General features: G+C 40.2%; 1 protein-coding gene across 2 annotated transcripts; it reads left to right on the top strand.

Annotated features, from left to right (window-relative positions):
* Window positions 1-1,859: 1,859 nt before the first annotated feature.
* LOC117442568 (ral guanine nucleotide dissociation stimulator-like 1) lies at window positions 1,860-25,850 on the top strand. 2 transcript variants are annotated; one of them, XM_034078536.2, is made up of 17 exons: window positions 1,860-2,143; window positions 6,623-6,912; window positions 7,929-7,973; window positions 8,075-8,274; window positions 8,390-8,541; window positions 8,616-8,864; window positions 10,622-10,725; window positions 11,031-11,115; window positions 12,639-12,710; window positions 13,233-13,319; window positions 15,584-15,616; window positions 16,149-16,270; window positions 17,849-17,938; window positions 18,661-18,790; window positions 20,851-21,150; window positions 23,394-23,508; window positions 23,595-25,850. In XM_034078536.2, the coding sequence occupies exons 1-17, from the start codon at window positions 2,120-2,122 to the stop codon at window positions 23,732-23,734; spliced, it is 2,238 nt and encodes a 745-aa protein (XP_033934427.1). In that variant the 5' UTR covers window positions 1,860-2,119; the 3' UTR covers window positions 23,735-25,850. The 2 variants fall into 2 exon arrangements, with proteins under 2 accessions (XP_033934427.1, XP_033934428.1); XM_034078537.2 differs by lacking the exon at window positions 12,639-12,710.

Consider the following 25,850-nt stretch of genomic DNA (forward strand, 5'->3'; position numbering starts at 1 on the left):
AGTAGAAGTACTCAGGTCTTGTTCTTGAGTAAAAGTAGAAGTACTCAGGTCTTGTACTTGAGTAAAAGTAGAAGTACTCAGATCTTGTGCTTGAGTAAAAGTAGAAGTACCAGAGTGTAGGAATACTCTGTTACAGTAAAAGTCCTGCATTCAAAATGTTCCTCAAGTGAAAGTAGAAAAGTATTCTCATCAAAATATAGTGAAAGTAGCGACAGTAAAAGTAGTCGTTGTGCAGATTGGTCCATTTCAGAATAATATATATGATATGTTTTATAATGATTGATCTTTAAAGTGTTCTCAGAGCTGGTGAAGGTGCAGCTAGTCTGAAGTACTTTGTAGACTGCAGGGTAGCTGGTGAAGGTGCAGCTAGTCTGAAGTACTTTGTAGACTGCAGGGTAGCTGGTAAAGGTGCAGCTAGTCTGAAGTACTTTGTAGACTGCAGGGTAGCTGGTGGAGGTGCAGCTAGTCTGGAGTACTTTGTAGACTGCAGGGTAGCTGGTGGATTTACTCCAGGTGGAACTAAAGTCTGATTAAATACATGTAGTGGAGTACAAGTACACCATGTACCTCTGAACTGTAGTGGAGTAGAAGTACTTAGTAAAATAAAATGGAAATACTCAAGTAAAGTACAAGTATCTCAAAATGGTACTCTACTTGAATAATGCACTCTTTTTTGTAGCCTTCTGGTGTCCATTTTGTGAAATTATTCAAAATGTTTGCCTTTTTTAACTCAGAGATTATGATGAATTTAGTGTAAATGAGATCTATTCACCGTACATTTTGAAAAAGAAGAGTACAATTTTAATCAGAATAAAGTTGGCTTAAATGGCTTAACACGGATTTGGGTAATTATGTATTTAGTTTTAGTCGATAGGAAGACAGTAGTGATGTTACGTATTGCGCCGAGGCCTCGGAGCGTGTGTCGAGTAATCCCCGAAGCTTTTTGTGAAGCATGTATCGAGGCTTGTATCGTTTTGGGCCAGTGACGTCATCGATGACAAACGAAGCCTCGCTGCCTGTCGACACCACGTGACTGCTTCAGGAAGCGATTCAGATCGGTTGAACCGTTGAACCACAACACTCATAATACCCATGGATGTATAATAAGAATCACATTATCCTTCCTGTCCCGGGCCCGGTGACACGATGGAATCAAGAGAGACCCTCACTTACATAGGTTGGAACATGTCAATAAGTAGCCTATAAATGGATGCAAGCATAAATAAATGTAGGAATAAAAACATAAACAAATAAATGAATAAATACAGGAATACATATGTGTCAATGTTTTCAGGAAGATTTAGTGTGTGTGCTGTGGCTCAGCTGGAAAGCAGTTGACTCACGACGGCAGGGTCCCTGGTTCAATGACTGCCCAATACGTATTTGTTGTTGTTTATAAAAGCTACAGCTAAATGAGATAATGTAGTTAATAAATGTATTCTTTGATATGGTTTAGCCTTTCTCCGGCTACAACATGGTTACGTTTATGAATATTATTAAGGAACACAAATCCCTCTTTGCAATGTTTACCAGCCTCCTTAGGCTTTTCAATCACAATCATTCAACTGGAATAAATACAATATTGTTAACATGAACATATGATTTAATGTTCGTTATTTAGAGTTATTCTAAGGCTTTACTCAATGGGAACTCGGTATGAGATAGAGCACACTGTTGAGATGTCCAATCTGCCTGTTTTACACACTTTGAAGCCCTGAGTACTTATCCACCTCTGGCTATTTCCAAAGACAAGTACACACACACACACACGCACGCACACACCCCCCTCCTCTGGCTCCCCCCCTCTCAGAGTACCTCCCTGTATAAAAGCCGGTGAGTTTCAGTCTGAACAGAAACAGGTCTGAACACTTTAACCCTCTCCCGCTGACAGATCCTCACGCCTATGCTGCTGTAGGATGTAGCTGAAGCTCTGCAGAGTAACGCGTCTTTTACTCTAATGCAGGCGCGTTAATGTAGTCCCAAACAAGATATTAAAAAAGCGTTTTTATTAAATCAGCATGCAGCCATAAAGACACTGTCTCGCGAAGTTGGACGTTTATTTTAAGTGCTTCAATTCCTATCGAGATGGAAAGCAACACTCCTTAGGATACCGGACGACATGGGCAAATGGGAGTTGACAATGGTGAGTAACACACATACTTATATACTTGTGAAATATAAATGGATCGATACATGAGTTACGCTAATCAATAGAGTCTCAGCATTGTTTGTCGTGTAATGTGTTTCCATGCAGCCAATCAGAGCGATTCCCTCATGTTATAGGTGTAAATAAATGATAACGTTTTAGTGACTTACAAAAAGTGCAATAAACCATGTAGACACAAACTCAGAACAGCCACTCTTTATATTTAAAAACATAAAAAAATAACATCTGTAATGTAATGTATCCCATGTCTTATCTGCAGTCCAGTTTTTTGTATTTTTGACTAATGCTTCAAACAAGTCTAGCCTCATGTTGTGCCTCTCATGTACAATAATTACATTTAAAACATAGAGACAGACATCAGTTTGTACTGCAAAATGAATATCTGGCAGTTCTTGAAGCACCCAGAAGATTAAACAATACAAAACAGATTAAATTCCTAAAATCGTTTTAAATGTTGCCAGTTTTGAATGATTTTAATAGTTTGTTTTACTTCGCATATTGACTGGCTAATGTGCCATTTTATTTGTGTTTTACAGCTGTATCTGTCTGCCTGTCATGTCTGTGTTTTATCGGTTTTAACTTTGTACATGCTGCCCTTCTTGGCCAGGTCACTCAGATTTTAATCTCAATGAGTCTTTTACCTGGTTAAATAAAGGATGTATAAATTGCATGATATTTCCAAATCATGTTTCCATAAATTACATACACCAGGGGTGTCAAACTCAAACACACAGTGGGCCAAAATAAAAAAATGGGTACTAGTCGAGGGCCGGACTGGTTCAATGTTTATTGCAGAACGTATTGAAATGAACTTATTGCACATATTAAACCTGGAACTAACAAAGCTTCAATTATTGCCTATAAAAACAACATTAAATAATCAGGTGCATTCATTTCTCACGGCTCTATCTGCAGCTTCATTTCTTATGAGTACATTTCCCCACAGGCCAACAACAGCTTCAACAAAACTATTTCCCTCCAAACACGCCCTGTTGTCGTGAGAGAGAAAGTGCAGAAGGAAGCATCCATTGAACTCAGTGTGCTGCTCTGTGATGCTAGCTCAGACACTTGGCGTCTCATCTCGGGTGCAAGGTCATCAATGTGTGGGCTCAGGTTCTGAGCGGAGGAGACCCTCAGGATGGAGGGAAGGTGTGCTGCAATATACCGGCGGGCCAGATCTAATAGGAATTAGAGATTATCCTGCGGGCCGAAATTAAATCCACCAATGCCCTGATTTGGCCCCCGGGCCTTGAGTTTGACACATGTGTCATACATCCTTGTTTTTATGGGCACAATATTGACTTTTCTTATTTCATTTTGGGAAGTAACATCAATATAACTCCCATTTTTAAACAGTAAGTGTTTTAACAGACTTGTTTTACTGTTGTTTGAAGATCCCACCGTTTGAACTTTCCTCTGATCTGCAAAAACCATGCTGCAGAATATCATGACCATGACTGTTTACTTCCTGTGTCCAAGTCTGTCATTCAAGACAGACGTGATCTGCTTCTGCATTCAAACCAAAATGCCAACATGGAGGAGTGTTGTGGTTTTGGGTCTGGATGTCAGTCGTGCTCGGTGCCTCCATCGCTGAGTTACAGTCGGACACAATGCACCGTTTCTCCTCTGTGGGGAAAACAAACGCTCCCAGTGAGGGACAACGGGGTTTGTGCAGCTGCTCGTCTGTCTCTGCATGAAGACATTTCAATGATTTGCAAATTAGGGTGCGAGTCCTCCCTGGATACGCCATTTAAAACCATTGTTGTGAGCAGGCATGACCTTCAGACAGTATACAAACAACTGTTTTGATGGAAGAACATGGGGAGTGTTTGGACTAATTCAAACCCCTTTCGAGACGAGTGATTTTCTACTTTGGAGCATATTGAATGTTGAGTTGTTTTCCCTCCTGGGTGCCTGGATGGCTTTGTGAATCATTTGCATGTTAACGAGATAGATTAGACGACGTTTTGCAAGACTGGATGTTATTATACAACACGAGGCTACTCGTGAAGTGTTCTTGTTATGGCTTTGGTTTGGGCATTGGGATTGAAATAAAGAAATGCTGAGTTACGAATTGGGTCAGGAAGTTTGGAAGTGTCATGGAGGTTTTCATTTTCATTTCGTCCAAACGTTATGTTTATTCCAAAAAATAGGATTCTGCGAGATTTAGTTTCCCAGAAATGTGAGAATTGCACTTTTGTTGCCCTGGGAACGGGAAGTCGTCCATATCATTTAAATGCAGTGTACACGGCTGTATCCGTCCCCCTACCAACATTCACGGCTCTAAAAGTAAATCTTCGGAAGATATTGAAACCCTTCTAACACGTTTTTTTAGGGTGGAAAACGGTGCAATTTGATTAAGTCTCAAAAATGAAATTGAACAACATCGAATTTGAAACACAACCTGCTTTGTCGTGCAGGAGAGGAGATTTGACTATGCAAAGGAGAAAGAGAAGCCAGTTTTGCTTCCTTGAATTTTGAGCAGTAACCCTTATAATTGAGTTGGTGGTAGCTTACATACATATTGTTAGGCGGCTTCTTTGGAACTCTTTAATTTATGCGCCACAGCTGTTGTACTTCACATAATCAGAGCCTGAACAAGGCGCTCAGTATTCCTACTCGATAAACCCTGGTGCATTGTGGGTGCCGTGTCTAGTGCTATTGAGGGATCTGGAGGAGACTCATAAATACGTCTCCACGAGATCAAACCAGGTGTGTTCTCATGTCTGAATATATAACAAAAACAGTGTCTATACAAAATCATGACCCTTGTTGCTAAACTGCTTACAGGCGTCCAAGGCTTTTATTTAATTGGTTACTGAGGAATACTTCTGGGAACTTGTTGGCATTCAGGCTGTGTTTTGCATTTCATGTGCTCACCTTTGATAATCCTGTATTTGTCCATAAACATTCATGTGAACTTATAACATTCGGGGAAATGTCAGGTTTTTAAATGAAAGTCAGTGGAATAATGGAGTAAGCTAATCCTGCGTAGTGGTATTGGTCCATAAACAAGAACCTATAAGGTTCTAGGAAATATCCACTGCCCGTGTAATTGTTAAATGGAAACCAAGCACAGGCTAAAACCAACTTGTCCTGAGTAAGCACATCTAGCCTGGTTTCAGTAAGCCTCTCTGAAAGGTCCCGACGTGTTCATTTTGATGGACTGTGTTCTGAGTGGTTAAACATTTCTAATGGTGTACCACAAGGTTCTGTTTTAGGACCACTTTTATTCTCCATATATATTAACAGCGTAGGTGAAAATGTGGATGAAGCTACTTTACATTTGTATGCAGATGATACTGTGATGTTCTGTGCAGGTCCCTCCATTCAGGAGGCTGGTGTTAAATTACAGGCTGTTTTTAACACTATTCAGACTCAGCTCTCTGAACTTAAGCTTCTTTTAAATGTGGATCAAACCAAGGTAATGCTCTTTTCAAAAGCTAAAAAGATACCAGAGCCTGTTTTTGGTATTGTAACTATGCAAGGAACAAAACTTGAAGTTGTTGGATCTGATAATTATTACCATCACACACTAAGCTGTTTGTGCAGTATTTGTAGACGTGGTTCTTAGTAAGCGGGTTTTGCGTAGTTGTTGTGGTTCTCGTTGGGATGTTATGTCACTTGTTTGTGTTGGGTCACCTGGACATGGAGGCTCTCTACCACCCACCCTCTTACCCTGATGTTTTCACCCAAAACATTGCTACATATAGAATAGTGTGTATTGCACGTATACCTTTGGTACCCGAGCAGAACAGGGAATGGCACATACTGTACAGTTTTTATAAGAAATCACTCCTGCTTGGACTTTTTCACATTTTATTCTTGCAAGAGTAGTTTATTAATGAAACAATCCGCTGGTCCTACTTTCTTTCTTTTCGTAATATATTTTGTATTGACATTTGGCAGCAAACCATTACACAGTGTTCTTTCAAGACATAGTAATTGTACATCTTAAGTTTGTCTGTCCGAAAAGCCTTTTTCTTTTTTACACAAAGGTAAAATAAAAACAGTAAAAAGTACGAACATTGGGGACCGATCAGGACTACACGGTAACATCATACGTTTGTAAAAATAAAATCTGGCTTATGAGGTTTTACGAAATCAGTCCACTTTCGCCATCGTGACACAAATAGTTCCAGTTTGTGATTGACAGATGATGTTATCCCCTCCATTTTGTAAATATCCATTGTAATATCCATGCATGCGTTTAACGTTGGGCTATCTGGTCATAACCACTTCCTTGTAAGAGCTTTTTTACTCGCCTCCAGCAACAGATTTAATACTTACGTCTTTTTTTTTGTCCATTCTTGAGGTATGAGTCCAAAAATCAAAGTCTTACACTTCATGGGCACATGACATTTGAAAGTATGTATCTCTCTCCAAAAGACCTCAAAAAAAGGAGGGAACACTTTATAATTTCACTTACAAGCAATCATTATCTCCCTTCCCCAGAACCCAGTGCAGGAGTGGGGCGAGGAGTTCGAGGATGGCGCGATTTATGGGATTACTCTTCGCCGAGAACCCGTCCCTTTCTCCCCAAACCCCGCAGCGGAGGGTCCATGTTGTGCTTTTGTTCAGTACCGAACCTGCAAGGTGCGGCGTCTGAAAGCTGCCACCCTGGACCTCCTCGTGAATCAGATCCTCGACCCTGAGAACCAGGAGCAGGACTACAGCCGCATCTTCCTCTCCACATACAGGACCTTCATCAGTACCTCAAAGCTTATCGAGCAGCTCTTTCACAGGTACAACCGATGTTCACATCACCGTGTGCCTGCTCTGGTCTTTTCTTCTTAATCGGTAGTTTACTGTTTTGTGGAATACACTTATGGGCTTGCCAAGAGTTCAGAAGATTGATACCGCTCATGCCTATACAGCAAATATGAAGCTACAGCTAGCATCTGGTTAGCTTAGCACCAATGAGGTTGAAAATGCTAGCCTAAGTATATATAAATAACTAGACAAGTGTACTTAAAAAAAGTGCAGTCTTGAATCAGGTGTGTGTGTGGCTGTGTGTGTGTGTGTGTGTGGCTGTGTGTGTGTGTGTGTGTGTGAGACTGCAATGTTTGATTGATTACAAAACAGCTTGGAGTGCAAATCTTGACAGGCGCACTTTATAATACAAGTACATTTTCAGGGAATTACCGGAAATTACTCGTTTTTTTTTTTTAAGGGTATGTTAAATGTTTCCAGATGCTAACCTAACTGGCTGCTTAGCAACAAACTATTCCTTCGGTGGTAAGAGTTACACATTTCAGTCCCCCCTAATTAACATTGTGCATTCAAGCACACTTTTCACAAGTTTCCCTTTGCTTTGGTTGTGTGTTTTTATTGCTACTATGCGAACATTTAGAACAGTTAAACCTGTTCTATGGTTTTCCGATCAGAAAGTACAGGCTCATGTTTGAACGTGATGAAGAGCCTCGGGTGAAAAGTAATCTCCTTTGTGCTGCATTCTGGGAAAAACACGGGTGGTGCTTGTTGCTCACGCAGAGTCACCAAGTTGCGTCAGGATCTTTTTCTACATTGTGTCGCTGACAAAGCAACCGTGTCTTTGATGTAGTAATGAGTACCTAGCAGCAGGTGATCATCATCCTGAGGCTTTCAACAACAACAATTATGGACCGAGTGGGTTTAGACTGCGGTTGGCATGTTTCAAGGTCAGGGTGAGGATAGTGGGAGGGCAGGAGCAAACGGTAATTAAAAGATATACAGAAAACAGCCAGAGGAGAATAATAAAGTATGTTTTTCTTCCCATTAGAGACAATGCTGCCTCAGATCTGGACAACAGTGAATGCTACAACAGGTGGGTTACAGATGCTCCTTAATGTACGGGGGTCTTGAACCGGGTAGTTTTAGTATATTACTCTGGTGTTGTGTCGTAGTAATGAATCTCTGCCTCCTCAGCCCTCTCTTGGCCTTTGTCCAGACATGGTTGGATGAGTACAGCGAGGACTTCAGGGACTCTCCCCTTCACCCGGCACTCAGGTTGCTTTTGGATCACCTGAGGATCAGTTCCGCGGTTCATCACAACATGCGCAGCCAACCTAACTTTAGCTCTTTGGCCGGGCAGACGGAGGCGCTGCTCAAGACGTTTCGGAACGAAGGTGATGCTCCATTACATGACACGGACACATTATCGGGGCTTTCTTTTTGCGATACCATCGTACGAAATGCGTAAAGACATGCTCACTGTTTCTTAATTTCTGTGTGTGTCTTCAGAAGCTGATAAAGATGTTAGTTCTGCTGATGAGGAGCAAGAGGAGGAGGCTTCTGGGGATGAAGATTCAGGATGTGAGAACTCTCCGGATCAAGGTGGATTCATGGAGTTCTCCGCGGCAGCCATTGCAGATCAACTCACCCGCATGGACTCGGTATGTGACGGGATGGAATTTATTTCCATACATTCGTAATCAAAGACTAATGAATGGTTTCCATGGCGTTCCAGGCTCTGTTTGTCAAAGTGGTGCCGTACCAGTGTCTGGGATGCGTGTGGTCGCAACGAGACAAGAAGGAAAACATGTCTCCCACCATCCGAGCCACCATTGTGCAGTTCAACGCCGTCACTAACCGGGTCATCATGTCCCTGCTCTGCCAGCCTACAGACGGCAACTTCAGTCCAACTTCCTCCAACGGGCCTCAAACCTCACCGGGTCAGAGGGCCCGCATCATCGAGAAGTGGATCAGAGTAGCACAGGTTAGTGGCTAAAGACGTAGTTTAACTCAACCCAAAGATAGGACTTCTTTGACTAGTCCTTTACAGAGATGGCAAAAGTACACACATTTACTCAAGTAGAAGTACAGATACTCGTATTTATAAATACTCTGGTAAAAGTAGAAGTACTGACTAAACTTCTTTACTCAAGTCAAAGTAAAGAGGCTTTGAAGTGTACTTCAGTAAAAAGTACCCATAACTAGCAGCTGTTTTAAAGAGTACCTGACCTCCCTTTATATCAACATGTAAGAAGTAGAAAGTACAGATATTTGAGTTCAACATGTAAGAAGTAGAAAGTACAGGTATTTGAGTTCAACATGTAAGAAGTAGAAAGTACAGGTATTTGAGTTCAACATGTAAGAAGTAGAAAGTACAGGTATTTGAGTTCAACATGTAAGAAGTAGAAAGTACAGGTATTTGAGTTCAACATGTAAGAAGTAGAAAGTACAGGTATTTGAGTTCAACATGTAAGAAGTAGAAAGTACAGGTATTTGAGTTCAACATGTAAGAAGTAGAAAGTACAGGTATTTGAGTTCAACATGTAAGAAGTAGAAAGTACAGGTATTTGGGTTCAACATGTAAGAAGTAGAAAGTACAGGTATTTGAGTTCAACATGTAAGAAGTAGAAAGTACAGGTATTTGGGTTCAACATGTAAGAAGTAGAAAGTACAGGTATTTGTGTTCAACATGTAAGAAGTAGAAAGTACAGGTATTTGTGTTCAACATGTAAGAAGTAGAAAGTACAGGTATTTGAGTTCAACATGTAAGAAGTAGAAAGTACAGGTATTTGAGTTCAACATGTAAGAAGTAGAAAGTACAGGTATTTGTGTTCAACATGTAAGAAGTAGAAAGTACAGGTATTTGAGTTCAACATGTGAGAAGTAGAAAGTACAGGTATTTGTAGTTCAACATGTAAGAAGTAGAAAGTACAGGTATTTGTGTTCAACATGTAAGAAGTAGAAAGTACAGGTATTTGAGTTCAACATGTAAGAAGTAGAAAGTACAGGTATTTGTGTTCAACATGTAAGAAGTAGAAAGTACAGGTATTTGAGTTCAACATGTAAGAAGTAGAAAGTACAGGTATTTGAGTTCAACATGTAAGAAGTAGAAAGTACAGGTATTTGAGTTCAACATGTAGAAGTAGAAAGTACAGGTATTTGAGTTCAACATGTAAGAAGTAGAAAGTACAGGTATTTGGGTTCAACATGTAAGAAGTAGAAAGTACAGGTATTTGAGTTCAACATGTAAGAAGTAGAAAGTACAGGTATTTGAGTTCAACATGTAAGAAGTAGAAAGTACAGGTATTTGGGTTCAACATGTAAGAAGTAGAAAGTACAGGTATTTGAGTTCAACATGTAAGAAGTAGAAAGTACAGGTATTTGTGTTCAACATGTAAGAAGTAGAAAGTACAGGTATTTGTGTTCAACATGTAAGAAGTAGAAAGTACAGGTATTTGAGTTCAACATGTAAGAAGTAGAAAGTACAGGTATTTGGGTTCAACATGTAAGAAGTAGAAAGTACAGGTATTTGTGTTTTTTTTAAAAAGTAAAACAAAATAAGTAGTGGAGTAAAGTACTGATACCAGAACAATTGACTTAAGTACAGTGAAGAAGTATTTGTACTCCACTACTCCCCCCCTCTGGTCCTTTGTCACCATATGCCAACACAAAGAATGGTTAACAATACAATTAGATTTTGAATGGGGGGAACCCGCTGAATGCTCGTTGTTTGCTCCGCAGGATTGTCGTCGGTTGAAGAACTTCTCCTCTCTCAAGGCCATCCTGTCGGCCCTTCAGTCTAATGCAGTTTACAGGCTGAGAAAGACCTGGGCTGCCGTCAACAGGTAGGTTTAGAGACGTCTCAAAGGCCACATTTCTGTCCCTCCGTCACTTTTATGTTGTTTTCTACATAGTCGTCCTTTTAATGAGGACATTGAACCCTCATCGAGTGCAATTCAATGTCCCCGACTGAGCAAGTCAGCAAATGTCTTCGTGACATAACGGTCATCAACAACGCAGTTAACAATAACTGAAGCATAATGTCATGTTGTTGCTTTAAGGCATTAACATCTGGTCATGTTTTATAGTATTCAAATGTCTAGTTTTGGGCAAAATGGCTGCATATTTAATACATGTTGTCTCGTTGTAGGGATAGCATGGCGACGTTTGATAACCTCTGGGAAACCTTCCCTGATGAGAACTGTGTTCTGACCAACAGAGGGGTCCTGCTGGAGGTGAGAAGGAAAATGTTTATATGCATCTTTGTAATTCAAATCACAAAAAGGTTAAAGGGAGATGGATGTTTCAAATGCAGTTTGAATTAGGGCTAATCGATTATGGCAAAAATCATAATCTTGATTATTTGGGTCAATAATTGAGATCACGATTACTAAAAACGATTATCCATTTACTTTGAAAGCATCAATTTATTGGAGAGAAAACATTTGAACAGTGTTTTTAACAGTTGATTACCCTGAACTTTAAGTATAATTCAACTGAAAAACGAATAAAAAAATAATTAATTTGAATTATTTTTTTTTTAATAATAAAAAAATAATCGTTTTATTTCGATTACGTTGTTTTCGTAATCGTTGCAAGCCATAATCGTAAAGCGATTAATTGAGCAGCCCTAGTTTGAATAGTAAAAATCTTTACAGCCATTGTCAAGATATCAATGTAAGGAGTAAAGAAAACAGTGTTGCCCACGGTGACGGTGTATAATTAACCTAGTATAACATCAGTGAACTGTAATCTGTGTGATTTAAACACCCAGGGACATTGAACGTTTTGACCTATAGGAAAAAAAACTGTAAAAGCCGTTTACATAAAACCCTTTAAACCGTCTTATAAATGTGTCACACTAGCTGGGAAACAGCCTGGGGACCCCTGATGATACTGTATAGTTAATGTGGAATTGTCTCACTGTGTAAAATAATGTAGGTAGATAGTCTACAGTAAATGCTACCTGACGATCCTGATGAGGTGGTAATCTTCCTATATATATTTCAATAGAAAATATTTTTCCTACGTTAGCATCTAAGCACTGATTAACCACCTGTTGCATACAGAGAATAATTCAATATGTCACGTATTGAAACCATGTCTGGGAATGATTGTCCTCCTAAGCACATGGATTTATCTTTTTTATAATCATTACAAAAGATACATTTTTCAAGTTTAATATTTACAGAAATGTTTAACAGAGTTAAGGGGAAACCGGACGCCTGCAGCACATTGTGTTCCCTCTTATGAAGTCCTCTTAAGGCAGCGGCGTCAGAGGTGACTCGTCTAGTGAAAGGACTCTAAAGTCAATAGATCATAGAAAGACTGGTATTATCTGCACATGCACAGAAGTATTAATTGCTTTAAAATACCATCCATAGATATCCACTTGGATGTCTTTCTAAATGTCCCACTTTTGTTAACTTCTCCTTTTCCAATATGCTGTCGTTGCATCATTCAGGTGCGGCCCTTTTATCAAAGGAGGCATTTCTCTGTTCAACCTCAGTGACTCACACATTGTTTACAGCCTAAGCGCTGCTTTTCATAGATAACATACAAAGACTTCCGAGAGAAAGCTTGAAAGTGGCCTCCCTCCCATTGCACAAGATAATAATTAAACAGGATATCCAAGTTAATGTATAATAAGTGCATTTTGTCCATGCTCCTTCAGTCAAACAAAAATATGCTGGTAAGGTTAAATCAATTAAAATATCACCTCCAACTGAATATAGTTCTGTCTGACCTACTTCGACAGGATGGAGGCGCGGCGGCTGTAAATAACATCTCCCCAAAGATATCGAAGAGGTGTCCGATCCCCAGAGAGATGGTAAGCCATATCTCAGGATCAGAAAGGATTGAGATATGTTGAAGCCGAGAACCAGATGTGATACATTTGCTTTTTCACAATGTTCATTTTTCTTGTGATAGTCTTTTCTTTTTTTTTCAACCTGGGGCAGGGCTTAGTTTCAGCTTTTCACAATCTCGCATGCAACCCTATTATACAACGTGAAAAGCCACCAGAGAGCGGGTTTCACTCCGTGTGGGTGGAGTATGTCTGGCATGGCAGACACCCAAACCTATCTTTAGCCTCGCGCTGAGCTGAACAAGTTTCAAATGGCCCCAGATCACCGGGATTATAGGACAGTAATAATAGACCAGACTGGGGTCTTTTATGAGTCATATGCACATTCTCCTGGGCCGTAACGTGAACCCACAGTGCTGCTAAATGGGATTTGCCTTGTGTGAATGCATTAAATAAAAAAAAGCTAATGACTGTGAATAAAAAGACACAAATAACCACACACAGTGACACAGGAAACGTTAACCCTTCTTCCATGCGTGTCTGCAGACTGCCTCCAGTGGAGTGGTTCCTTACCTGGGCACATATCTGACCGTCCTCACCATGCTGGACACTGCTCTGCTAGACACTGTGGAGGTAAATAATGTAGCCTTAATACAGTTCCTCTGTTTAATATGTGACGGTGTTAACATTAAATAGTTAGGTATGAATGAATGAAAACTTTATTACAGACTCAGGGTCCAGATAAAAGACAAGGCATTACATATAATAATGCCTTGTATATACTGTGTACAGTAAAAATACAATTCATTTTCAAATTTAAACCAATATGGAAAATTAATCAACAATTTCATAAATGTTAATGTAATCTAAAAGGTAGCTTTACTTCAGATAATTATGTGAGTTAAATGGGATTCAAAATGGTAGCTACAAAATTCTGCTAAGCTAACGTTAGCTACCCTTAGCAGGTGTTTAGTCAAGTTTTTATTAGTTACCGACTCATTTAGCTACTCCGACAATATTAACTAAATGACTAAGATCTCAGTTTAACCAAATGTATATGTTATCTTATTTACAGAGCTAAAGAAAATCGACATAAGGACATTTCGTTTTAGCTATCATCAGCTAGCTTGATATTAGCCTTCTTGTTTTAGCTTTCTAGTAGCATTTGGTTGTGTTGGAAACATGACATTTTGATTACCTTCATTACAGCTGTGTTATTATATTATCATATTGTTTTGAAGAATTCACGGGAGGTATTGCTATTAAAAAAATATACAACATGTTAAAGAACTTTAAAGGTGGGGTAGGTACATTTGAGAAACCGGCTCGAGATACACTTTTTGTTATATTCCATGGAATGCTCTTAACATCCCGATAGCAATGAATATCTGAAGTGCTTTGAGAAAAAATCCATACAAATATGTCATCTGTAGAAGCCGTGATACTGTAAAAAGTACAACGGCCTACCTGCCTGTCAGCCTTCCATCGGGGCACACACTTCTCTCGTGCCCTCATTGGTCATGTGCTCGTTCGTGTGTGTTGGAGGAGGGGCTCTGTGAGGAAGATTTTCTCCGGCTGTAGAGGCTTCTCAATACTCAAATTTCCCCTCCTCGACTCCCCTCCTCGACTCCCCTCCTCGATACTTAGACCCGCCCACAGGAGATGCGAGCGGAGGACCGAGGAGGGGAACCGAGGAGAGAGGAGGGGAAGCAGCAGACGTTTAAAGAAATGAGAACTCCTCTCCTCTGAGCGGTCGTATTAAAGCGATGTCCGTTCATTATTACGTGGCAACAGCTGCATCATCTGTCGAGTGTTTTGTCATATTTTATAATCTCTGCTGGATCAGCTGAACATTGCCATTGGACAATACCAGGCTACAGATGCGGACACACAGACACAAATATATTTATATAAATATATGCAATTTAAAGTATGAGAGCACTCTCATAATAACGTAACACAATCAGAGACTGGATATATCCCCCCCCCCCCCCCCCCCCCCCCTCTCTTTAGTCGCTGAAATGGGGAATTGAAATTACGGGCCAAAAGTTGTATTTGCAAGTATTAAAAGTAAGGACATCAAACCAACTGAGACCCGTCTGTCCGCCGCATCTACGCACTGTACAACACACACCTACACACTGTACCACACACACACACACACCTACAGCTGCTAAAGCATAATCAGGCTACAGCCGTTGTGTATTTTATTATGTGAAGCACTAAATGGTTTTAGAAAAATATGGACTCTTTGTAGATATCTACTAAACTAAAGCAAATAAAGAGAGTAGGCATGTTATACTGAGTGATATATATTATACACACTGCTCTGCTTTCTGCAGGACCTCACAGCTGTTCTCACTGTAAACATCGCGTTGCGATGAGAGCAGGTTCTCAAATAATATCCAGGGGATGCATGCAGAGCTGTCATTGGCTGAGATAAGTCCGGCCGTGCGTCACGCCTCCACCGTTCCCGGAAATGCATCCGCTGAGGAGCCGTGGAGGAACCATCAGTGTATCCTCGGTTATAGCTCCTCCAGAGAGCCTCCTCGACGCTCGATCCTCGGTCCTCAGTGTGCATTTAGAGAAATGAGACGTCCTTCAAAATGGCGCGCTGAAATTCATTTCCGGGTCACTACCGGAGGACCGAGGAGTCGAGGAGTCGAGGAGGGGAAATTTGAGTATTGAGAAGCCTCTTGTGTATTTTCAAATTCTAGCGATCTCGAGCCGGTTTCTCAAACGTACCTACCCCACCTTTAAGTGACATTTAGATATACTGCTCTTAATAATAAATAGGGATGTTCGGAAAAAAACAATAAAAGATAACAAATTATACTATTACTTGATCCAATAAATCATTGTTATGTATTCAATATACATTCTTTCTCTTTTGACAGGGTGGGCTCATAAACTTTGAGAAGAGGAGAAGGGTAAGTGGTAACTCTTTGTACCATATTTTATGTATTCACTTTGAGTTTTAAACAAAGTACAAAGTGTCCGCGTACATTCCTGTCAGCACTGACTTAGTGGTGGAGCTGGGTGTGTGCGGTATATTTGCATTGTCAGAATAAACGGGGACATTTTGTCTTTTCAGTAGGACATGATGAAAGGTTTAAACAAATGCAATTCAAATCCATAGGTTTTATTGCCAGTGTAGACATGGCCATGAAAATCTTCTGACCTGAGCTCCGCCAACAATGCAACATGTATAATAAAATAAAGAATAGTGCACGTAAATAAAATATGACAAGAACAGAATATTAAATAATGTACATTAAGACTACATTAAATACGGTTTATTGCGGTGATGGCTATTTTATATAAACAAGTAGATTGCAATATGACAGACAGGAACTTAACAGAGCCCAGGTGTCATTTTTACACATTTACATATCTCTTTAAGGATCACTTCACATCCCCTTCATTCTGTTTTAATCCTCTGTCCCTTCTGTCTCCCTGCAGGAGTTTGACGTTTTGTCTCAGATCCGTGTGCTGCAGATGTCCTGCTCGCAGTACAACCTGCCCCATCACTCCAGAATCTCGGCCTGGCTGCGGGGAAGCAAGCTGCTCACAGACCTGGAGAGGTGAGCTTCTTTGTTTATTGGGTTTTTCAACAGCATACAGTTATTCTATCAGCATGTATCAGAAGTAGGTAAACAAATCTACACTTTATAGAAAAATAGGTAGAGTAACAATGGAAATGCCGCTTAACGGTACGTCCACACAGCAGCTTGAAATCTTGAAAATCTTGGAGCTGGGCGTGTCTGACAACTTGGGGATTTTTTGCGACCAATCACATGAATCTCCCGCCCCCGACATACAAAGCAAAAAACCCCGGGGATTTTATGCGAGCAATATATATATATATATATATATATATATAAACTCCCCAAACAAGCGAAACCCTACCAGTTTCCCCCACTGTCTCTGCCACCTCCCTCCACGCCTGGTTCCTCCGGTTTGTATCCCGTTAATAGTTCTGGTCGTAAAGAACCGGGTGATTTGCTACCGTAATTTCTTGTTTGGAATATGAGGAAATGAACTGCGGTCTGGTTCTCCCTGCTTACACGCGCTTTGATTGGCTAGCGCTTCTACTGTCAGATTTGCATAAACGTGTTTGATTGGCTGGCGCTTCCAGCTCAGATTCAAAAGTTGAACATTGCTCAACTTTTGAATCCTGGAAATCTTCGCTTCGCTCCCCCACAATGCAGTTCGGCGAAAAGCGAGACAAAGTGACGTCATCCCCATTCAAAGTCAATGGGCAGAGAAGCGGTGGAAGATTCGTCTAAAGCTGCTGTGTGGACGTACCGTAATACCAAACAAAATCCCACACAGACAGAAGACATACAGACATACAAAAACAGACAAACAACAAATAAATGAATAGAAAACCAGTCAGCTAAAACTAAAATGTCAATAATAAACAATAAATGTCAGTACGGCAGCACCTCCTCCCCGCGACAACCCGTTCAGTGTTGGGTGGAGAGGTGAGCTTCAATAAAAAGTGGTTTAATATTCCCATCATGCCCCTGTGATCGGATCCCAAGCAGAGGGAACGCCCGCTGAAATTCCCAATAAAAGTTACATACCGGTAATCTGAATTATGCGTTTTAAAATTCTTCTGCTGTCAATAAAACCTCTCCATATGGACGAATAAACGCGGTGCTTTCATCATTCCCATTGAATAGGTGCAGCATCAAAGCGTCCTGCTAAACTGAGTCATGGCGTCTGGTCAGTTAATCGTTTTTATTATCCGTGGATAACAAGGATCTCACGTTGTCGTGAAGAAGCCATCCTTCCTCCATTATATAATTACCAGAGCAGTTATGAACCGATGCCAAATAGTAGAAGTGTCCATTTACAATAAATAATACATGAAGTTACAATTTATTATTAATAACGTTGTTTTAAAATGGACAAGAACAATGTGAGAAATAAACAACTATTTTACTTTTGTTAAATTATTACTGCCACTATCGTCACCCCAGATTTTCCTGATTAGTGTTTGTATTTAATTTTAAGTGATATAATAATAATAATAATAATAAGAGAATTGGCGAAGTGAAAATAACTTTATTTACAAAAAAATAAATATGAAAATGTCAAAATGTTCCCATTAAAAAGAACATTTTCCTCAGTAGATGAATATGTTTTTGTTCCAGCTACGACCTGTCGAGGCAGCTGGAGCCTCCGGTGGATCTGTGTTCTCCGACCTCCTGGAGACACCGCACGCTCACAAAGAAACTCTCCTCGTGAGTACGCTGCTGCGCTCAAACATGTACACTACACACACTCACACACCTTTAAACAACAGCTGAACGCTAAAGTCACAGTGGGTGCAGAGAGTTCACGTTGCTACAGCAACATGTAATCTGTTGTTAAGGAGTGTGATTTGTTGTATGAAGTGTTTACACACAGTAAAAGGAAAAGGTATTCTGTGATAAAGTTGGGCTGTTCTGAATAGTTTAAATATTTTCCCTTTTGTTTAAAGTCCATATTTCTGCACAGTTGCCGATGAAGCTGAGGCTAGACCAGTATTATATTATTTTTTACAATTAGATCCTAGTCGTGCTTAGGATTATATTTATATTTATACAACTCCAAATATTAAAAGAAAAAATCTAGGCATCCATATGGTGATATCAAAAAATGGAAAAATGTGAGATATATATATTCAAAATTGAATGAATTAATAAAGGTGAATTCATAATCCACTTTAACGACCTTTATATTGAAGATGACTTGATTTGAAGATTTTATTATGTTCAAGAAAAATACACTGCGTCATAACGCTAAATAAAAACAGAGACAAACCATTGAAGCTTCATTATGAACACTTTAATTGTAAATAAACTCGATGTAAAAAAGAAAAGAGAAAAAAAGTTACCAACACTTGATGTATGTTTGCACAGCTCTTTCTTGCAGCATTATTATTGTTGTCTTTGACTGGTTCTCACGGTGTCTCTCTCCTCAGCCTCCTCACAGTGAGCGACGGCTCTAAAAAGGTGCCGGCCGATCAGATCAGCGTCTCCTCCTCCGGGTCCAGCGGCTCAGAGATGGAGGATCTGTCCTGCCCAAACTCCACCTGCTCCATCGGGCTGCAGGTAAACTGTGTGTGTGTGTGGTCTAGCATTACTATACTTGTGGGGACCTAAATCTGTTTACATAGTCACGTGTGGGGACTCACCTCCCTTATGGGGACAAATTGGAGGTCTCCATGAGGGGGATCATTAATGTTAGGGTGAAGACTTGGTTAGGGTTAGGCATGTGTTGGTTATGGTTAAGATTAGGATAAGTCTCCAGGAAATGCATGTAAGTCAATGTAATGTCCCCTGAAGTGATGTACTGTATACATGGTGGGTGTCTTGTCCTCACCACAGTGCCGTCTCTGTTAGTCACGCTTCATCTCATGATATCGTGTGTTCAGAGAAACAGCCTCTGTTTACACATCACAAACAATCGCCAGGCTTCAGGCGTCTGTAGAAACGACAGACGCTCTGAACGGCCCTTTTTGACCCACATTACTGAAGGACTTATGTCACACCTGGAAGAGGACTACAACTAACACGTCCTCGACCGTTATCACATCTTATTTACAAAGCGCAATGTCACAAACACATTGGTCTCAGTGGGCTTTACAGATCAACAGGACATTATACGAATAAAATAATGTGTGACAAGTGTGGTCCTTATTCTACGGTGTGACATTTCTTTTTTTGATCCGACCAAATGTCTATTTCTTTTTTTTAGTTTACTGAAAATAAGTCAGAAAATTCTGAGATAAAAGTCAGATTTCCCCCAAAATTGTATATTTTTTCTTTAAATTATTTTAATAAATAATAATAGTTATAATATAGTACATATATGTGACCCGCTCTATCGAAATTAGGGTTGCCAGAAACTGACCATGATCAACATCGATTATTCGGCAGCCATGGCGAATAATAATCGATGATCGAATTTGGTTGAAACTAAGCCAGAAAAAAACCAAACGTAAATAATAATAAAAAAATATATAAATAAAATCGATTTTTAAAAATAATATTCGATTATGGAGACTGTCACGAATAATCGAATAATCACTGGCATCCCTAATCGAAAGCAGTCAGAAGTCGCAACGGCTCATTTAAAAATAAACGTGGAGTTGTGTAAAAACTCGTTGTTCGGTTGTTTTGTTTGATTTTAAATAAACAAAGTCTTGGCTTTCAGAATATGAAACTTTTATTTCCAAATTCAAACGATAAATACATGTTTGAAGCTTGTAAAGGAAGAAGACAGCTCTCCCTCGCCACTCTGCTGTTCCGCACGCCGCCCCCCCTCCCTCCGCTGGAATTATGAATGTAAGCGTATAGTGATCATGGACAACACGGCAGGGTCCGGGACAGTTTGTTTTCATCTGATTTCAAATAAACAAAGTCTCGGCTTTCAGAATATTGAACTTGTTTCGGCAAATTCAGAAGATAAATACAACTTTGAAGCTTCGGCATAAATACAAGCGGAGAACGGAGTAACTTGACGTCACAGCAGGCGAAACAACAGCCGGTGTTTCTCCTGAGGGTTTTCCTGAGGCACACGCACACGCACACGCACACGCACACGCACACGCACACGCTTCCCCCAGACCAGTAATCTAAATGAAAATATCTTCCCTCCGTAGTATTTTGATCATTTGCTAAGAACCAATCAGATCGATGGATTCCAGAGAAGAGGACACTTTGAAGGCCTTCTTCTCAAAGTGATGACTCGGTGACAGTCATTATATAATGTGACATATTTCGCTTAATATTTGGAACACAACAACAATCCTGATATCATTAGAAAGCTCGGAATCTCCTCTTTCCAGCAGTGTATACAACTCAAAATGTGTCTTCGGGTCAATGAGACTGCTTTCGATAGAGCAGGTCACATATAACAAATATGACATTAATTTCATAAGCCAAATTATATAAATAGGTTTTCAGCTAAATGTTAGAAGTTTAAAAAAGAAAATGGGCTCCACTGAATAACTCTAAACGACATGTTGTCTTGTACTCTGTGCAGTGAATCTGATCACATTGGGATGCGTTCTCTGCTGAAGTAATTCATGAAACATTAGAAGTAATTGGAGAATAGTTCCCATCACCCTCATTAATAATCACCCTCCCCTTTCTTCTCTATTCTCCAGTCTTTTCATGGCTCCTGCACCAACGTGTCTGAAGCCTTCTCCCCCTGCTCCTCTTTGTCCTCCGCCTGCTCCTCTGCTGCCTCCTCTCCAGGCTCATCCACTCCTTCCTCCTCTTCCTCCTCCTCTTCCTCCCCCTGTGGGACCTGTGCTCGTCCGAAGCCCCCCCCCCCCTCCCAGCACAAGCGCTCCGTGTCGATGACGTTGCTGCCGCTGTACAACCGCCAGGTGGACGACTCGTGCATCGTGAGGGTCAGCGTGGAGCTGGGTCAGAGCAACGGGAACATGTACAAGAGCATCCTGGTGAGTGTATACTCAGCACTGATTTGACGTAAAAGGATTCGGGTCAAATGTAAACGTCTTATTTCAGTTGGGACTTTTCCAACTTTGTTTTTTCCAATCCAAGTTTATTTATATAGCACATTTAAAAACCAAAGTGCTGTCCATCAGTTCATATATATAAAAAGGAAGCATAAATACATTTAGACAAAACTGATAGGACAAAAAGAAACTAATGTAAAAGCACGAGACAACAATAAAACCATACTTATATTCAGACTGAAAAGAAAAAAGTTTAACTCAGATATTACTCATTTTTAATATTATAATAATTAGAATATATATATATATATATAAACATAGGAAGTTAAGTGAAAACTGTTAAAATATGCAATAAAGATTAAATAAAATATCTATGTAATAAAGGATTGAATGTAAACATTTGCATTTAAAGATATTATAAAATGACAATAAATATCAAATAAAACGTGCACAATATATACAATACGTTAAAGTATGTTATTGCTACTGTAATCAAAAAATCTCCCTTAAGGACATAACAATTGAATCAATAAGGACAGTATGTTGGCTATTCAAAGGACAGAAACAACTTTGTTTCTATCGGTAAATACACATCTGAGTTGACAAATATGACATGTGGGGTTCCTCAAGGCTCCATCTTTGGGCCTCTTCTCTTTAACATCTACATGCTACCACCGGCTCAGATAATGAAAAACAACAAAATAAGTTACCATAGCGATGCAGATGACACACACATTTACGTACCAATTTCACCAGGAGACTATGCTCCAATTCAAACACTGAGTAAGTGCATTGAACAAATCAATGACTGGATGTGTCAGAACTTTCTCCAATTAAACAAAGATAAAACTTGAGGTAATGGTTTTTGGAGCCAAGGCAGAACGTATAAAAGTTAGCGCTGAGCTTCAGTCTGCAATGTTCAAACCAACAGATAAAGCCAGAAATCTAGGTGTAGTCATGGACTCTGACCTGAGTTTCAACAGTCACATTAAAACAGTTACTAAATCAGCCTACTATCACCTAAAGAATATATCTAGGATTAAAAGACTAATGTCACAGCAGGATTTGGAAAAACTTGTCCATGCTTTTATCTTCAGTCGACTGGACTACTGCAATGGTGTCTTCACAGGTCTCACTAAAAGATCTATTAGGAAGCTGCAGCTGATTCAGAACGCCGCTGCTCGAGTCCTCACTGACACTAAGAAAGTGGATCACATCACTCCTGCTCTGAAGTCTTTACACTGGCTTCCTGTGTGTCAAAGAATAGATTTCAAAATACTGCTGCTGGTTTATAAAGCACTGAATGGTTTAGGCCCAAAATACATTTCTGACCTCCTGCTAAATGATGAACCATCCAGATCTCTCAGGTCTTCAGGGACTGGCCAGCTTTCTGTCCCCAGAGACAGATCTCTCAGGTCTTCAGGGACTGGTCAGCTTTCTGTCCCCAGAGTCAGAACTAAACATGGAGAAGCAGCGTTCAGTTATTATGCTCCAAATATCTGGAACAAGCTCCCAGAAACCTGCAGGTCCGCTGCAACTCTGACTACTTTCAAATCCAGCAAGAAGACTTTTCTTTTTGTCGCTGCTTTTAATTGAACTATTCATATCTTAGACTGCACTGTAACTTTTATCACTAACTTTTATCCATGTATTTTTTCTTTTAATGTTTATTTTATTAGCTTTTCTTTTTAATGACTGATTTTAAATACCATTTTCTTAATGTCTTTCATTTTTTGTAAAGCACTTTGAACTGCCTTGTGTTGAAAAGTGCTATATAAATAAACTTGCCTTGCCTATGTGTATATGTATGCATGTGTGTATGTGTATATGTCAATCAACAAGTAAAGCAGATTAATAATGATAATTATTTACAGATTATAAATAAATTGGGGACAAGGGGGTGAGATTAAATAAATGATACTTCTTCTCACTCCTTTTAAAACACTAGATGTGGGACTGTTCATGTTGTTAATGTTGTTGTTGTAAATGTCACTTTGTTGTTTTTTCACTTACATGACTATGCACTGCAACATTTTTAGTTTTGCTATTATTTATTTTACTTGTTCGAAATACATGTATCAATCAATAACTTTAAAAATTAGAAAGATTTTTCTTAAAAAAATAAATAAGCCTAACACGTCGTATACAAATCGCATCCATCAAAGCTCCTTAACATTGACTTTCTCTAGGATAAACTAAATCGGTGTTCTTTTTTATTTGTCTAGTTGACGAGCCAGGATAAAACGGCGCACGTGATCCAGAGAGCGTTGGAGAAACATCACCTGGAGCTCATGGACTGGCAGGACTTCACGCTGACGCAGCTCATCTCCGCGGAGAGAGGTCAGAACTCTCCTTTCTAAATACCATGAAAGAAGTGCTGAAAATAAGACTGACTTTGACCAGATTTCCTGTGCTTCTGTTTGCAGAGTTGCTCATACCGGACAAAGCCAACGTCTTCTACGCCATGTCCACAACGGCAAACTTTGACTTTGTTTTACGCCAATACCCAAAAGGCCAGAAGAAACCTCTGAGGGCCACGTGTAGTCTGGGACGAAACACTAAGTGAAATGCTAACCCTGCACCTGGACGAAGGGACTCTCGTTGAAAATTATATTAATTTTTAACAATTATTTTTATAAGAAAAGTGGGCTCTCTAAGATGGTCTGTCCTTTTTTTTTTTTTTCTTGGATACCAAAGAGGTTTTTATGTGGAATGAAGATAATGCAGACGCACTTTATGAAGGAGATGATGTGGATCGGACATCTTTTATTTCCTTGTGGAATAAACTTGGATCCTTAAAAAAGAAAACCATTCCTTGACTCTTCCTGAGATATTTGGATCACATGTTCAAACACTGACTGATTTTAAAGGGGCTGTCTGACACCAGAGCCCAGTCTGCTCTGATTGGTTAGCTGGCCGGCTCTGTTCTGATTGGTCAACCGCTTTGAGATGTCCCGCCCCTTAGCCTATCACGTACAATGTGTTGGAGCGCTAGCCAATAGAAGCGTGTTACTTAGTGATACACAGGGATTTTAGCCTTTGCAGACCATTTACATGCACTAAAACCTATATAACGCACTACAGAAAAGGGAAACCCCTAAAAGCCTAACAGGGCCTCTTTAATGCTCGAGCAAACCGTGCCTGTGTCGGTGACCTAGCTTGAACATTGTGTAAATGCCGGTGCCGTTAATAACCTGTGTTAAAAGGGAATGGGGTCAGATTGTGTGAAGGGCTGGTGATGAACTCATGAAGCCCCTCAGCAGCTCGACATGAAATACCTGGTGCCATCCGAGGGTCGTTCTCACTTTGGATCACTGGCTGCTTCTCACTTCTCTTACTTTTCATTTCCTCGCTCCTCGGGCTCGGTATCACCGGAAGTTGATTTGTCTGCGCCATCTTGAGGAGCGTCCCAGCAGTGGCCTTATTTGTGCCGGAGGATCGAGGAGCGATAATCGAGGAGCTACCAGACCATCCCCCTGTGAAATCCTCAGACACTCGCCCCGCCCCTTTACTGTGTATCGCTCACTGATTGGACGATGCAGCGCATGCACTGATCTGGCTGCTGTCAGACGATCAGCGGTGCAGCGTCATCACAAACGGGCTTCACGTGAAAACTCATGTCCCTGCTTCTCGTGGTTTCCTTGCGTCTCTCCATGCTTCCCTGGTGGGAGGGACTAGTCGTAGGGAAACGACACAAGTGAAGGACGCAAGGAATCATTTAACCGTGAGAGGCACCCACTGTGTACCCGGCGAGTCCCAACATGTCACCTCATCGGAAACATCCTCCCCGACTGGAGGAACGGCATTCCTGCGACGAGATGTCAACAGGATTTACACGTGCAAATATCTAATCTACATGAGAGATAATAAGAGTGTGTGCTTTCAGTGTTAGTATAGTAAGATTAACTTCTGTATTTATTTCCACTTTGATTGCACCTACTGTTGATTCACACATTGTGGCGACTCACTGTGTGTTGAGAGGGATGATTCAGATGTGTTCAAATGGGGTTGAATGAGGTACTTCTCCATAGTCTGTGTATCGCCTACAGTAGATGACCCACTACAGACTAAAGCAGTACAAAGTGAGACATGAATCTGTAAACCCCCAGAATTCCCTGGTTTCTGAACAAATGTTGGTATAGAAAAACAACCCCATCTTAAAACACTTTAACTATCTATTGACTGTACATAAAAAACTTTATTTTAACACAGATTTTATAACTACGGTTCTAATTTTTCAGACGAATTCTGAGAATAGTAAAAAAATAATGACAATATTTTAAGATTTGTTTGTTGTATTTAACGTTGTGATTCAGACTTGTGAAGCCTGGATGTAAGTGGTGCTTAAATGGCTTGATTTTAAAGCCTCGCGTGGCCTTCAGATAAAATCATTTCAATGACGTCAATTAACCCCAAGACTGCCGTAGTAGCACAGCTGATAGTGATCGTCCCGCTGCAGGGAGTTTCTGCAGAGAAACGGGAACAGAAACACTTGATAAAATCACAAGTTTGATCACTCGAAAGTCCTCTGAGTCGAAAGCCTGCAGAGAAACAGATCTGGGGCTTTGAAACAGCTTCTCAAATAATGAAGTTTCTGTCATTAAAACTAAGAAATAAACGGTTTGAAAAATCTTATTTCATGTAAATATTCCCACACTGTACCAATAAATACTTCATCGGTC

Source organism: Pseudochaenichthys georgianus, unplaced genomic scaffold, assembly GCF_902827115.2.
Source record: "Pseudochaenichthys georgianus unplaced genomic scaffold, fPseGeo1.2 scaffold_442_arrow_ctg1, whole genome shotgun sequence".
Classification (NCBI taxonomy): Eukaryota; Metazoa; Chordata; class Actinopteri; order Perciformes; family Channichthyidae; genus Pseudochaenichthys; species Pseudochaenichthys georgianus.

Coding starts and splice junctions, on each gene's coding strand:
- LOC117442568 (XM_034078536.2), top strand. CDS start 2,120: ATGGGCAAATGGGAGTTGACAATG. Junction 8,542..8,615: donor AACTCACCCGCATGGACTCG/GTATGTGACGGG, acceptor ATGGCGTTCCAG/GCTCTGTTTGTCAAAGTGGT. Junction 21,151..23,393: donor ACATGTACAAGAGCATCCTG/GTGAGTGTATAC, acceptor TTATTTGTCTAG/TTGACGAGCCAGGATAAAAC.